This window comes from Copadichromis virginalis, linkage group LG20 (genome assembly GCF_057382275.1).
Source record: "Copadichromis virginalis isolate Kocher_CV1m ecotype Utaka linkage group LG20, C_Virginalis_male_GT1.1, whole genome shotgun sequence".
NCBI lineage: Eukaryota > Metazoa > Chordata > Actinopteri > Cichliformes > Cichlidae > Copadichromis > Copadichromis virginalis.
This window is the reverse complement of record NC_140637.1, coordinates 16023306-16039906: the sequence shown is the minus strand read 5'-3', so window position 1 is coordinate 16039906 and position 16601 is coordinate 16023306. Positions and strand designations below refer to the sequence as shown.

Sequence of the window (16601 nt, the reverse complement as noted above, 5' to 3'; positions counted from 1 at the left end):
AAGTTAGTAAAAACTTCATGAGTGTATGCACTCACTCCAAGAACCGTATAATTATAAATCTGAGCATGGTGAAAGTTGGGCAGCACGCTAACGTCTTTTGTCCACTCTGTGTGCTCGTAACGGTCTGACCCTTTCACTCCTTTGATTTTTTCCTCGTATCTTTTCTTTGTCTTTTCGTCAAGTCTGTACGGACCGGCATTGTTCTACTTTTGTTTTGTACATTCCTTTTTTGTGCGGCAAAGAAAAAACAAGAAGGTATTGGAACCGAGGAAAGAACGTTTTGCGGTGCTGCAAATGCTTGCATTTGATGCGGTACTTGGATTGTTTTGCCACGAGTTCCCGGCATGCAATGCACGAAAATCACGTGATTGATAAACAAGGGGGAGGGTGCATCCGGCCTCTTCGGCTGTAATTGGTCCAGCCCAGAGTCGATCATGACCAATTGGCCAATCCGACACCTTTCATTATATATACCCTTCCTAAAAAAAAAGAAAATCCATCGGCCCATAAAAACAAAAAATCGCCAGTGGCCCACCGGGCAGATGCCCGGTATGCCCGATGGCCAGTCCAGCTATGCCTCTGACTACTTCTAAGTTGCACATGTTAACGGTCTCATCATCACTCTGTGCTGCAGCGAACTGGATCTGTGGCACAGAATAGTTGATGGTCATGTTGTTCTCCTGCCTTGCAGCTTTGTTTGAGTCTGAATTGCGGCTTAAACGTGCAAAACTAAGAAAAGCAGATCAATATTTTCTTCTTGTTGTTATTTAATGGTGGTTGGCAACCAGCGAAAGGCGCATTAACCACCTCGAGCAATATTTTCTATCCCCATTGTTGTTTAGAAAGTGAATACCTGACGTGTGCGTCATACGTCACGTTGTACGTCAGGTGAAGGTGTGGTGTCGGCTATCGCACCTGTCGCATTAAAAAGCTTTAAAAACGTAACAATAAACATAACAATCGCTTTAAAAACCCAACCCAACGCGCTAAACTGTGATAATGTGTTACATTATCACGTATATCCAGGACATCTCTTCTGAACCAAGACGAAGTGGTGCTACAAAGGAATTATTTCTTTAGGAGAGTGCATTTAATAGCAGTCTGGCCTGCAACAAAATGCACTGCTAAAAATACAGTTTCTGCTTGTCCCAGGATTTATTAATTTTGAGAGTGAAGTTGTAGGACTGATGCTGGTTAGTGGTGTAGGTTTCATGGATGTGACACCTTAACTTGTGTAAAATGACGACCAGAGCATATTATTAGGTTAGTTCACTGTAGTTAGGCAGAGGTGTCTTAAAAAGTACCACCTTATACAAAACAAATGAAGGTCCAGTATAAGAAAGAATAAGAAGAGAAAAAAAGGAACACCCTGCTAAATGAAGTCATTTTTAAACATTACTCTAAATGTAGCCATTAGTTTTTGTTGCTGGCCATACAAAAAATAAGTATACTTCAATTATATTTCCCAAGTATACCTTAACTAGTACGTATACTAATAATGCTTCTTGGGACTATATTGGCCCCCGTTTTAGTACATAACAGTATTCTTGAAATTAACTTTTAGATGTACTTTCTGTTCACCATAATTGTACTAGCATAATGTCATAATGTCTACAAAAGTATAATTAAAATATACTCGACTCTATCACAATACTAACCTTACAGTATTAATAATGTTTCACATTGTTTGAATAAACAAATACATTTATTAATATATGAGGTTCCATTCAGCTCAAGGAATTTAATTTTAGTGTGGCTGCAACTTACTCCTTAAGTTAAAAAATTATGCTGTATATTGTAGTTTATATGTTATACTACTTTCACAGTGAATCACATTTTATAGTAATACACTCTGAATGAGGATTTAAGTAATTACTCTTAGATCTACAGTAGAAAACAACAGAAATCCGGATGGTGTAATAGTATAATCTCAGTAACATCACCAATTGTTACATTTGCTGTATTTTACAGCTGTTTCCATGAGTACGGTGAGTTACCATAAAAATAATGTAATCTCATGGAATTTTCCCACAATTACATGCAAATTACAGTACTAAACTGCTAACATCCTTTAGAGTTTTTTACTGTTGATTTTGCAGTACTAAGCTATGGAAATTACTGCAAAGGCTAACAGTGTGAAATTTAATTTGATTTGTTTTTTAACTGATGGGGGAGTTGGGATTTTGAAGATGCTTGGCCTAACAAAAAATATTGATTAGTAAAATGGCATAATTACCTCTGATTGCATCAGATATTTGAATGCATACTGATACTCTTGAAATGCTTTGCAAATACTTCCTGACTAAGATTCAAAGGAAGACTGTGTTAGATATGATCAACACAAGCAACACTAGCCTTAATCGCAATTGCTATATCTGCTCACAACAAACATTCAACCTGACAGTAAGTGGTGCGTTATAGTAAAGCATGAATGAGTGTACATGTAGCATAAAATAGTTTTTATTTGGCTAGAACAATTACCATGACATAAAACTGGTGTGATGTTCACAAAGTCAAATTTCTCAGTGTTCTTCAGTGGAGAAACAATATAATGAATAATCTTATTCCAATATAGTATCTGTACCGACATTTCTTTTCTTTTCTTCTTTTTTGCCTGTCCCGTCTGGCAGTAGCAATCAGAATTATTGTCTAAAGCCCAATAAAAATCCCCAACAGATTTGATTTTCCCAAGTAGATCATTAAGGCTTTGCCATACTGGTCCACTTAATTGATCTTTATCATTAATTGACTGATTTATTGATTTATTTAAAAACATATTTTTTTTCAAACTTTTAAGTTATTACAATTGGAACAGACAGGACCAGGGGGTAGGCAAGAAAAAGACGTAGATGGAAGTTCAAGAAAAGGAGAGAGAAAGAAAAACAGAGGGGAAGAGAGACAGAGAGAAAAGACACTAAAAATCATAATCTGCTGGAAAAAAGAAAACAAGAAAAATAAGAAAACACAGTAGGGAAACCACAGCAACAACCTATAAATAACAGTGAATAATAAATATTGAATGCTGAGAGGCACACAAGACGAACAATGCTCGATATGCTTAGAGGCAGCAGCCAAGGAAAATAGTGTGTGTCTGTGAACATCCGTGCACACGGGTGAAGCACACATGGAGGAGATCCAGAAACCAGACATCTGGAGGCACGAGAGCCCAAGGATGAAAACTGGAGGGGCAGCCGCACCACCACCCTAGAGAAGAGCTGAGGTGGGTCACCCAGCAGGTACGGTGCAGAAGCCACAGGGGGCTGCGGTGACAGACTCCACCGTGTTTCAGTGGAGCCTGAAACATGGTGGAGCCTGCAGAGCCCCCGGGGCCAGAGACCCAAGATCCGAGGGTCCCCCACCCCCAGAAGGGGCCCGACTGAGCCACGGGCACCAGGCACCGCCAAGAAGCCGCCGGGAGTGAGCCAGTACACACTCCACCACCCAGACCTGGACACCGAGAACCACTAACGCACCCGACAAGTGGGGACATCAGCCAGGTGGGGGGTGACACACCTGAGGGGGCCTGAGATGTTCCCAGAGAAGTGGAGTTTAAGACCCGACCTGACACAAAGACATAAACAGGCAAACACAGACACAAACATGCCTTCCCACCCTCATACATACATATACAAATAGTCAACAGTCAATAGTCGTCCAATATGGAGAAAAACAGAAATGAACACTGTATACGCACTCACACTCCCCAAACATATTTTATACCCCCCAGGTCCAGGTGGAGACAAGCAGACTAGGGGTGGGTTTTGATTATCGATTTTCTTATTAAAAATCAATTCTAGCTTGAATAGCGTAATATTGATTCATTAAAATCCTGAATCAATTTTCAAATATAAATTTATTTTGCCCGAAACGCCAGAATCTCAGGTTAAAACTTCACAAAATTTCGACAACCACCAAACAGTTGAAACAGTAAATGAGAGCAGGTAAACAGATTCCACAAAAATATGTAAACACAAAGCACAGACCAGACGCATCAGAATCAGTGAGATGTTGGCTTTCTCACCTGATGGCACGTACATGGACATCGGGGCTGAAAGCAGACAGCTTGCAGATTCTGATGTGTCGGGTCCGTGATTTGTGTTTACATCTTTTTTTGGAATCTGTTTACCTGCTCTCATTTACTGTTTCAACTGTTTAGATTCTGATGCTGCAGGTTTCATCACTCTCCAGTCAAATTTGACCAGCACCAAAGAAGTCCAAACTACTCTTCACACTTCGCTTCACATTTCGCTTCACATAAACCTCGTCATGAATTCCCTCTTACTTTTGCTGTTTTGCTTCCACCACGATAAAAAGACACTTCATGCACAGCTCTCTCTCTCTTGCTCTCTCTCAGTGTACTTCAAGAACAGTTTCCCATCTAAAAATCTCTGTTTTCTGCATTATTCCTTGCTTATTACCCACCAGTCTACTGTTATGTACAGTGCTGTCAGCCACTGACTTCCGACAAGAAACTCTCTTTTCTACTGTTCAATACTGAAGAAATTTAAACTTTTTATAATTATGCAAAATTGCAAAACACTTAGCTGTGTCTCTAATTAAACCACTGTAACTTGGGTCTGCTTCACTTCAGCAGCATCAGGTAATGTTTATATGATGATTCACGGTTTTCTTCAGTTTTTGTTCTACTGCAGAACGTTTTTGTTCTACTGCAATATTTTTAAGGTGGTTATCTGCCATAAAAAGCTAGGCCAGGAAAATCTCCCTCATGTTTTTCTGTGTTTTATGTTCAGTTACTTTGACACAAAGGCATCTGCTGTGATGCTTACACCTTTGATAAAGTCTCACAAGTGTCAGCTTTGTTTTTATTGATATAAAAATATGGATATGTACTGAAAAATGATCAGGATTATAATATTTATGACTGTCTGGGGCAAAATTTCCCCAATTCAAATTGTATCGAATCGAATCGTGGATTGAATCGAATCGTGGATCAAATTGAATCGAATCAACTCTAGAAATCAGTGATGATACCCAGCCCTAAAGCAGACTGCCCCCGGTCGGGCAGCAGCAGGGAAGCCCAGCATTCCAGACCCCGATCAGACTGCCAACTCCTCCTCCTGGCCCCCCACCCCAGATGGCGAACAGAGAACAGGGGCCTGTTCTTCGTACGTCGCTTACTACATCCAAGATCAAATGACACATCCAAGACCAAACCATCGCGCTAACCGTGAGCTCGCTAATCCGGTTCCCCGAACACACCTGCTGTTGACGATTAGTACAGCTGGACGCAGGAATGTGACATCACTGGGTGTCGTAAAAGGGGCTACGCATCGATAGTAGAAACATTGATCGGCAACCCGCTGATTGGTCGGCGAAAATGTCGAAGGGGCGTGCTCGGTATTTTCCGGCAGCAGAGCAAGAACTCATGAGTGAGGGATTTCAGGAGTTTCAGAGTTTAATTAAAACGCAAGAGAACACTGCAAAGGCTGCAAAAGCAAGGAGAGGGCTGGCAGAAAGTTGCTGACAAATCAAACTCGTAGGTAATTTAATAATAATAATAATAATGGATTGGATTTATATAGCGCTTTCCAAGGCACCCAAAGCGCTTTACGATACCACTATTCATTCACTCCCACATTCACACACTGGTGGAGGCAGCTACGGTTGTAGCCAGGCTGCCATATCGCGCCATCGGCCCCTCTGGCCAACACCAGTAGGCGGTAGGGTAGATCTATCATATGACACTATATTGTCCAATATCATATGGCATTATATTATATTATAATATGTTATATTATATCCCCTTTCACATTAGAGCCACAACAGGACCCACAAGAACATGGGAACAAGTAAAAGTGGAATACAGGAGTATTCTACAGAATGGTAATATTTATCTCTTAGATTGCTTTGCGTCTCTTGGCAAGGTAATACTGGCCTGTAATACTCTGTTAGTTTGTTCATAACAGCAACCAAGAAAAGGGCAGAGGAAAAAAAGACAGGTGGTGGTCCTGCACCCCCTCGTCAACAAGTTGGTTAAGTAAATAATACCCTCACGGGAATATCGATATCTCTCTATGAGCACACTGTCGCGCTGAGCTAAAGGATCCTGTCTATCCCGCAATATACGCTGAATTCTGAGGACTCTCCTTATCAATCTTGCACCTTCCGCAATGGGTTGGTCACGTATACGGACAGGACATGGCTGCGACAGGCTTCCCAAATCCACCTTCGCTTTTATAGCCGTGGTCTCTCATCTTGATTACACGAAGTAATTTACAATTACTACTCTGAAATATGAATTACATCTGTAATAATCACATACATGTAATAGAATGTTAATAGTTCATTTCCCTTTTTTAGGAAATGACCTGTATGTATCTGTGTGACATCAATAAAAGGATCAAGTGCTGCATTATCTTTAGTTACATTGATAATATTTATTTATGGTGAAACAGTGGAAAAATATCGCTGTTGCTTTCGTATAAATGAAGCGGACATACCTGCGTGGCCGCGATCTAATCCTGTTTACATAAAGTAAACCTGCTCCCGAGCAGGTTTACGCTTACGGCTCTGTTGCTATGACAGCAAGTCCCGGATGAGCTTCGGGGAACCGAACGATCAAAGATCACGCGAAATCATCAACAATCTAATCCAGCTAACTTACTTAGCGAGGTACGAAGAACAGGCCCCAGGAGTGTGAAAACCCCATATCTCACTCCGGCCGCTCGTATGTGGTGTTGCAGCTTTCTGTTCTAAAGTGCATTTAAAACATGGAAGGGGCATGATAATCTCTGCCAGAAAGCAGCTGGTATCAGCACAGCCCCTCCAGAGAACAATGTCTAAATGTATTTACTATGTATTAACTCAGGGCCTTCTTGTGGTGAGGTGACAGTGCTAACCACTGTATATCTGTGTAATCCTATTCAGATACTTTCTATCTATGCTCTGAAACATGTCTGCAACTTATGAGAAATATGGGAAGGTCAAACTGGATATGAGTGCTCCAGGGTCTTCCTCCCTGTGCAGATATTGAGAGAAACTATGATCATTTGCAAAAAGCAAAGATGTGATGCTTTTTAATATTGTTCACTACATCAGGGACAAGAATTTGCTTTTATTGTGGATGGACATCATGCTATGAAAATGGAAAAATGCCCTTGACCTTGAGGATATTTTGGATGTAGATCTATTATGTGATCATTGATTATAAGTTTAATTAAATTCTGACAAATGGTCTAAGAGGAATAGCTGTTCTTGTGAACTGTGGATGGATGAGATGAAAGAGGCCTCGCCATGGTGTGAGCTTACAGGTCCTTTGGCTGCATAAGCTAATAATAAAACCACACTGAACATGCAACTTTATAAACTGTATTTTGTGCCTTTTTCTGTGACCTGCAGAGAGAAAGAACTTTGACAAATCATGTGACAGCATATCTTGTGAGAACCAATAACCTTTTGGTGGTAACAAATTAAAGCTTAGGTATTCATCAGGATGATTGAGAATTATTCTTATGCATAAGCTAGTGGTCCTCAAGATATTTTGCTCTGTTGCCTGTGGTAAATTCTGATGCATCTTCTCTTTATTTGCAGGTTATGAGCATCCTGAGTAACTCCAGTGGTGTGTCCTCACAAACACAGCACGATTTCCCAATCTCACCTCTCCACAGCACTCTGGACTCTACTTCATCCAACAGTATTTCAGCCAGCTGCAGCCAGCGTTCAGCTGAGGCCTCCATTAAGACGGTGGACAGCCTTCCCTCTTCCCAGTCTTACTGTCCCCCCACATACAGCACCACCAGCTACAGCATGGACCCATCTGTGGCTGCTGCCGGCTATCAGTACAGTCAGTACGGCCAGAGTGAGTCCTACTACTTCAGATTAACTAACAAGAATAACTTTTAAATACTTTTCCTGGGTAGAGTTCCTTATGCTTTTCCCTTTGAGCTTAGTGGTCCTATTTTCACAAATTATGCTGGCAAACTACAATTACTAGTTGTCCTTCACTGCCACTGTATGCCATGGAAAAACAAAATAACTTTTGAGCAAACATTTAATAAACTAATTAGTGTGAATGCTTGAAAAGCATTCACAGTATTGTTCTTCTAATCTTTATTATTATTATTATTATTATTAGTGTGAATGCTTGAAAAGCATTCACAGTATTGTTATTCTAATCTTTATTAGTGTGAATGCTTGAAAAGCATTCACAGTATTGTTATTCGAATCTTTATTATTATTATTATTATATTTTATTTTTCCGTACGTTTTTTGTAAGCCTACTCCTTCAAAACCGTTCAACTTAGAAAAACCATTCAAACACCGTTAGATTCCTATTCTTTTGGACAACACTGCTTCTATTTTTCATATTTTTAACATTTATATTTTTAATTTTATTCAACTTTATTCAACAAAAATTTATAATGTATTTCAATGGGGAGACCCTTCAAATCCTCATTCAACTTACTCATTTTTAAACTCTTACTACTTCCACATACATTGACATAGAGCCACCATTCAAACTTTAAAACGAAGACAAGACATTCAACTATTCAACTTGTATTTATCTTTTCAATATCTTTTATACTTTTTCTTCAGTTCCAGTTTAAGTTTCATGATGTTTTTTCACCCGTTTCAGAGTTTATAATGGGTGTGTATGGGACGGAATGTTGGGGCTAGAGTGAGGCAGCTTAACTGCTAGAGTGAGAGGAGCAAAAAAATTAATCTTAAAATCTTTTTTAAAACTGCTGCTGTGTCCGCAGCGTTTGCTCTACAGGTATGATTTTACCCTCAAAACGTAGCCATGGCTGTCCTCTTTCATCCAATGTGTTTACTATTGTACTAGGTGTTATGGTTCTTTCATAAATGTCACCAATGCACAGCCTCCTCCCTCCAACTCTTCCATAGACTCTAATGTTAAAATGGCTCAGAAGGTTCGTTTGAAAATCAGAAGAGCATGGTGTCTTTCCACTGTCACCACGTCCATATAATAAGCTCCACAGGCATGAAAACTGAGAATTAGGTAGACTAGACATTGCTGTCGCTCACGGTGAAAGAATTTTGTCAATACGACTTTTACTTTTCATTTGGGAGCGATTTGTTTCGGCCTGACTTTTCTGTTCATTTTAAGCAGCAAAAGTGAGGCGCATGTCTGTGTACGTGTGTATGGAGCCATTGGGTGCGGTCACTATAGCAACCAGGCTCACACCTGCCTGCTTAACGAGCTCTGCCTGCCACTGTACCAAGATCCATCTTAAGCACTTCTCTTTCAACTGCTGCTGTGTCCACAGTGTTACAGCCATCATTTTACCCTCAAATTGTCGCCATTATTGTTCTCTTTCCAACACCGTATCTTTCAAAGCTCAGGCATTTAAACTTTTTAAACTGTGTGGATCAAAGTGGAGGGATCACATTTGAGTCATTCAGTGATTCAAAGAATATGACCTTTTAATATTCATTCAGATGTTTTCTGACTCTAAATGTTCTTTTCTCATTTCTTAGGGTTTTCTAATTTACATTTAAAACATTTTCAGTTTTTTTCCAACTCCTTCTGTGTAACCTTCAGCTTTTAGCAGTTCAGCACTTTTGTTTTCAGGTTAAATTCGGGTTTTTTTTTTTGTTTTTTTTAATCTCATTCAAAATTTTTAACTTAAATTCAGTAATTATTTCATTTCAATGCATACATTCAGATTCAAGCATTCACACTGCAGTTTCTTCAGAAAATGCACTTTCTAGTTATTATTATTATTATTATATTTTATTCTGTATTCCGTACGTTTTTTGTAATCCTATAACTTCAAAACCGTTCAACTTAGAAAAACCATTCAAACACCGTTAGATTCCTATTCTTTTGGACAACACTGCTTCTATTTTTCATATTTTTAACATTTATATTTTTAATTTTATTCAACTTTATTCAACAAAAATTTATAATGTATTTCAATGGGGAGACCCTTCAAATCCTCATTCAACTTACTCATTTTTAAACTCTTACTACTTCCACATACATTGACATAGAGCCACCATTCAAACTTTAAAACGAAGACAAGACATTCAACTATTCAACTTGTATTTATCTTTTCAATATCTATTATACTTTTTCTTCAGTTCCAGTTTAAGTTTCATGATGTTTTTTCACCCGTTTCAGAGTTTATAATGGGTGTGTATGGGACGGAATGTTGGGGCTAGAGTGAGGCAGCTCAACTGCTAGAGTGAGAGGAGCAAAAAAATTAATCTTAAAATCTTTTTTAAAACTGCTGCTGTGTCCGCAGCGTTTGCTCTACAGGTATGATTTTACCCTCAAAACGTAGCCATGGCTGTCCTCTTTCATCCAATGTGTTTACTATTGTACTAGGTGTTATGGTTCTTTCATAAATGTCACCAATGCACAGCCTCCTCCCTCCAACTCTTCCATAGACTCTAATGTTAAAACGGCTCAGAAGGTTGGTTTGAAAATCAGAAGAGCATGGTGTTTTTACACTGTCACCACGTCCATATAATAAACTCCACAGGCATGAAAACTGAGAATTAGGTAGACTAGACATTGCTGCCGCTCACGGTGAAAGAATTTCGTCAATACGACCTATACTTTTCATTTGGGAGCGATTTGTTTCGGCCTGACTTTTCTGTTCATTTTAAGCAGCAAAAGTGAGGCGCATGTCTGTGTACGTGTGTATGGAGCCATTGGGTGCAGTCACTATAGCAACCAGGCTCACACCTGCCTGCTTAACGAGCTCTGCCTGCCACTGTACCAAGATTCATCTTAAGCACTTCTCTTTCAACTGCTGCTGTGTCCACAGTGTTACAGCCATCATTTTACCCTCAAAATGTCGCCATTATTGTTCTCTTTCCAACACAGTGTCTTTCAAAGCTCAGACATTTAAACTTTTTAAACTGTGTGGATCAAAGTGGAGGGATCACATTTTCTTCATTCAGTGATTCAAAGAATATGACCTTTTAATATTCATTCAGATGTTTTCTGACTCTAAATGTTCTTTTCTCATTTCTTAGGGTTTTCTAATTTACATTTAAAACATTTTCAGCTTTTTTCCAACTTCTGCTTCTGTGTAACCTTCAGCTTTTAGCAGTTCAGCACCTTTGTTTTCAGGTTAAATTTGGTTGTTTTTTTTTGTTTTTTTTTTATTTCATTCAATATTTTTAACTCAAAATTCAGCAATTAATTCATTTCAGTGCATACATTCAGATTCAAGCATTCACACTGCAGTTTCTTCAGAAAATGCACTTTCTAGTTATTATATTTTATTCTGTATTCCGTACGTTTTTTGTAATCCTACTCCTTCAAAACCGTTCAACTTAGAAAAACCATTCCAACACCGTTAGATTCCTATTCTTTTGGACAACACTGCTTCCATTTTTCATATTTTTAACATTTATATTTTTAATTTTATTCAACTTTATTCAACAAAAATTTATAATGTATTTCAATGGGGAGACCCTTCAAATCCTCATTCAACTTACTCATTTTTAAACTCTTACTACTTCCACATACATTGACATAGAGCCACCATTCAAACTTTAAAACGAAGACAAGACATTCAACTATTCAACTTGCATTTATCTTTTCAATATCTATTATACTTTTTCTTCAGTTCCAGTTTAAGTTTCATGATGTTTTTTCACCCGTTTCAGAGTTTATAATGGGTGTGTATGGGACGGAATGTTGGGGCTAGAGTGAGGCAGCTCAACTGCTAGAGTGAGAGGAGCAAAAAAATTAATCTTAAAATCTTTTTTAAAACTGCTGCTGTGTCCGCAGCGTTTGCTCTACAGGTATGATTTTACCCTCAAAACGTAGCCATGGCTGTCCTCTTTCATCCAATGTGTTTACTATTGTCCTAGGTGTTACGGTTCTCTCATAAATGTCACCAATGCACAGCCTCCTCCCTCCAACTCTTCCATAGACTCTAATGTTAAAATGGCTCAGAAGGTTCGTTTGAAAATCAGAAGAGCATGGTGTCTTTCCACTGTCACCACGTCCATATAATAAACTCCACAGGCATGAAAACTGAGAATTTGGTAGACTAGACATTGCTGTCGCTCACAGTGAAAGAATTTTGTCAATACGACCTATACTTTTCATTTGGGAACGATTTGTTTCGGCCTGACTTTTCTGTTCATTTTAAGGAGCAAAAGTGAGGCGCATGTCTGTGTACGTGTGTATGGAGCCATTGGGTGCAGTCACTATAGCAACCAGGCTCACACCTGCCTGCTTAACGAGCTCTGCCTGCCACTGTACCAAGATTCATCTTAAGCACTTCTCTTTCAACTGCTGCTGTGTCCACAGTGTTAAAGCCATCATTTTACCCTCAAAACGTCGCCATTATTGTTCTCTTTCCAACACAGTGTCTTTCAAAGCTCAGACATTTAAACTTTTTAAACTGTGTGGATCAAAGTGGAGGGATCACATTTTCTTCATTCAGTGATTCAAAGAATATGAACTTTTAATATTCATTCAGATGTTTTCTGACTCTAAATGTTCTTTTCTCATTTCTTAGGGTTTTCTAATTTACATTTAAAACATTTTCAGCTTTTTTCCAACTTCTGCTTCTGTGTAACCTTCAGCTTTTAGCAGTTCAGCACCTTTGTTTTCAGGTTAAATTTGGTTGTTTTTTTTTTTGTTTTTTTTTTAATTTCATTCAATATTTTTAACTCAAAATTCAGCAATTAATTCATTTCAGTGCATACATTCAGATTCAAGCATTCACACTGCAGTTTCTTCAGAAAATGCACTTTCTAGTTCATTCTGACATTCACTGAACAAAACCTTTACAAAGGGATCAGTATGCATGGAAAAGTTGTCATAACAGCATTAATGCAGAAAATAATAAGCAGCTCCTTTATACTTGTGTTGATAAAAGCTTACTTATTACTGAGTAATTTTCTCAGTCATATAGGTACCTGCCGATATTAATAATGCCGGAATACAGCTTGCTGGCACTTTTTAGACCCATTCTTTCTAATTTTCACACATGCTTCCTTTGTTCAAGAAAGTTCCTGTCACATACCAAGTATTTTTAATGGGTATCAATAAAACTCAATAACAGATATCTATAATAATAATAAAAACTTTCTAAAACATCGGTGCTTACAGATCTGGATTTTAAGCAAACACATCATGAATTTGAAAATGAAACAGCCTTAGCTGTTTTGTAGGCATTCTACAAGTTAAAAACTAAAAACATTTAAAATTATATATATCTTCACTTTATTCACTGTTTAAGGAATGTGTATTTATAAAATCATGATAGGGAGGTAACCAGTTAGGTATACGATTTATATCAGGATTGTTAATTCAGAGGCAGGCTGTTTTTCAGGTAAAGAAGCCACTTGATGAAAGACGAATTTATCAGTTGTTCTAACAAACAGGCCTCTAATACAGGGGATTACACAGCATCCACTCTACGTTAGGAGAGCCAAAGCTAGAATGACTCTTGTGATCAGAGGGACCAACAAAGTGTTTTGTTAGTCAGCCACTCAGACAGAAGTCTCTGTGCCAACGTTCTCTTCAGGTTCATTAGCCAATGTTTCAAATTAGAGAGTTCTTCTGTAAATAACCCATCAGCTGCAGTAACCCCTAACTTGTTAGGAATAAATATGGAACACATAAGAACACATAAGAAGTTCCATTCTATTTTGTCATGACATAGGCCTAGGTGCATGTATTTGTTGTCCCTAGAGAGAGTTTTCAGTGAAAACTGTAGAAAATTTTGTAAATCATTAATGGCTGTAATAGATGCAACTGATCCACTTATTATTTGTGTTGGTTTTCTAGAGTGGGTCCTATGAATTGAAGTAATGATATGTCCTGTGTTAAGTCCTGTTGGAATTTACCTTTTATACTCCTCAGGGACACCCCAAAGAACAACTGACATAACATTTATATATACATTAGAGCAGCGGTCCCCAACACCTGGGCTATGGACCCGGTACCATTTATTTACAAACAGCATTTGCTCCAGGGAGATACAACACAATCTGTTACATTTAGCTCTTAAGGAATAACACCAATTTTGGAGATTTCAAGGGTGGTGTAGGCCTTGTACAGTCATTTGATGGAATAAAATGATCACAAAACTCAGGAATTTTAGTCGACGTGCCAGAATTTGTATGTGTATTATCTTTGTCTTTATACCAAGCTTCTTATTAAATGCACGCACACACCGATTCCACTTTATTTTCTTTTTCCATTTTTCCCAGTGCTTCTTGCTCACTGGTAAAATACATACTCTGCAGCAACACAGTGCCATCTAGTGGCTGATGCAAACATAGGTCACATGTTACATCTCCCTTCTTTAAAAAAAAGAAGAAGAACAAAACAATAAAGCAACTCAGGCTTTTAAAATTTGTCAGGCAACTGAAATTACGGGAATAAACATCCTGAGCAACATCCATTAATAACATAGCATTCGGCTCAATACTGGCTACATCATTACCATAATAAACAGATGCATTTAGTGACATCATTGGAACAACAAACATGTGAACAGCTGTTTTTTTGTTTTTTTTTAGGGCAGCAATCTGCCTGCACCCTTTACAATATTACAGGTCCAAGACCTGTCTTGGTTTAGTAACACGCCCATATTGAGTCATGTATCCGGGTGTTGTAATGTCTTTATCAGGGGGCTCCACAGGCGGGGGCTGAGAAACCACAGCGCTGTCATTGCTGTTGACTGTCGATTGAATGAACTCCTCACCTCCTACGCTGTTTCTGCCTTCGAGGAGGTGATAAACTTGTCCTGTATCTGTGGTTATGTTGTAGCTTCTGGACGTGTCTGCACAACTCGTGACCACAGCTGGTTCCAGGAACCATCTTGTTGATGGAACCGGACCGGTGTGCCAGGATATAGTTGAGGCAGAGGTTGGGCTGCTCTGTTGAAATAAGTCTGCTGGCGCTGTTGGCAGACTTCTCTCCTCTCACGCACGGTTTGCTGGCAAACTACTTGTAGTTCCAACTGTTTTGGTGTTGCAGGGAGGATGGAGCGGAGTCTCTGGCTCATGAGTAGCCGTGCAGGCGACTTTAAGTTGTCCACGGGGGTGTTCTGGTATTCTAATAGGCTCAAGTAGGGATCCTTATGTTCAGCTTTGGCCTTGTCCAGTAGTTTTTTTGCTGTCTGGACAGTCTTTTCGGCTAGGCCGTTGCTCTGTGGGTAATGGGGGCTAGTAGTGGTGTGGGTGAAACTCCATGACTTTGCGAACTGTTGGAACTTACTTGAAGCATAGCACGGGCTGTTGTCACTAATCACTGACTTTGGAATACCATACCCTGGCCATGGCTGACTTTAGTTTGTGGATCACTGCTTCTGCAGTGCAGCTGTGCAGTCTTTCCAACTCGAAGAATCTACTATAGTAATCTACAATGATGATGTAGTCTTCCGAGTTCCAAGTAAACAGATCGGTTGCTATAACCTGCCACGGTCTTTCTGGTATTGCATGTGACAGCAGGGGTTCCTTGGGGTTAGCAGTTTGTCTCTCTGCTTTCCCATGCCTGGCCAAAACAGAAGGTCTCTAGCTCTGTTTTTACTCTTTTCTATGCCCATATGGCTGGATGAATCCGATCTATCATGTCCTTTCTGAGCCTTTTTGGGATGATCATTTTCTCTCCTTTAAACATGATCCCATCTATCAGTGAGATCTCATCCCTGTGGTTCCAAAACTCCTGGATGTCAGGCGGACATTGAGACCTTTTATCCGGCCATCCACTCAATGTGGTCCTTCTCAGAGTGTTGAGCTGAGGGTCCTGGCCTGTTTCGTTTCTTATCTCTGAGAGTCTCTGATCACTGACAGGCATGTTGCTGTGGACTGTGTAGCTCTGCTCATCCATTCCGTCACATAGTGATTTATCGTGGAACTATGGATTTCTGGGAGAGCGTGTCGGCTACCGGGATCTTTCCCTGGCTTGTGGATGATGCTGATGTTGTACTTTTGCAGCTGTAGTATCATCCTCTGTAGCCATGGTGGTGTTGATGCTAGTGTTTTTTTTGAGTATGGACTCTAGTGGCTTGTGGTCCGATTCAATGGACACATGTCGACCGTACATGTACTCGTGGAACCGCTTGCGGCCAAAGAGAACAGCATACAGCTCCTTTTCTATTTGGGCATTGTGAAATACACTATACACAGGTACACACACACACAGGTCTTTATCACCAGGTTCCACATTTATTTACAATTTTCCCAGGTTATGACTGAACACAGTCTGACAGCTGTCGGTCCCAGCTGAGTTCCCTTTGTCTCCGCTCCTCTCCGTCTCACTATAAAAAGGGAAGGAAACCATTATCAGTCCAAATCGCCATCAGCTGTTCTCACCGGCATCTCCAGCACCACCCCGTTGAGCCCACTGCACCACTCCTCCCCTGCAGCCGCACCCGGGACCACACCTCCGCCACAGGCATAGTTCTGCTCGGTGCTGTTAAGAGACTTGGATGCGTAGGCGACTGGCTTGCCGTCCTACAAGCATCACAGCACCGAGGATGCGTCGACCTGGAGTCATAGCGCTTTCTTGGGGTTGAAGAAGGAGAGAACTCTCTAGTGATCAGCTCCTTCATTTGTTGAAAGGATCTGTCATGGTTCTTGTCCCATACAAACTCACTGTCCTGCTTTAACAGCTGGCGGAGCGGTGCGTTTAA

General features: G+C 39.8%; 1 protein-coding gene and 1 long non-coding RNA gene across 7 annotated transcripts in view; one reads left to right on the top strand and one right to left on the bottom strand.

The window, feature by feature from the left end:
- Nucleotides 1–16601, bottom strand: part of LOC146684485 (uncharacterized) — a 447043-nt gene that overhangs the window by 29896 nt on the left and 400546 nt on the right. The gene's annotated exons all lie outside the window — the stretch shown is intronic.
- Nucleotides 1–16601, top strand: part of LOC146684488 (paired box protein Pax-7-like) — a 132629-nt gene that overhangs the window by 65156 nt on the left and 50872 nt on the right. For all 5 annotated transcript variants that reach the window (XM_085444732.1, XM_085444733.1, XM_085444734.1 and 2 more), the window contains exon 8: nt 7552–7819. In XM_085444732.1, the coding sequence (XP_085300858.1) occupies nt 7552–7819 (268 nt within the window). The remainder of the gene's footprint in view (nt 1–7551; nt 7820–16601) is intronic.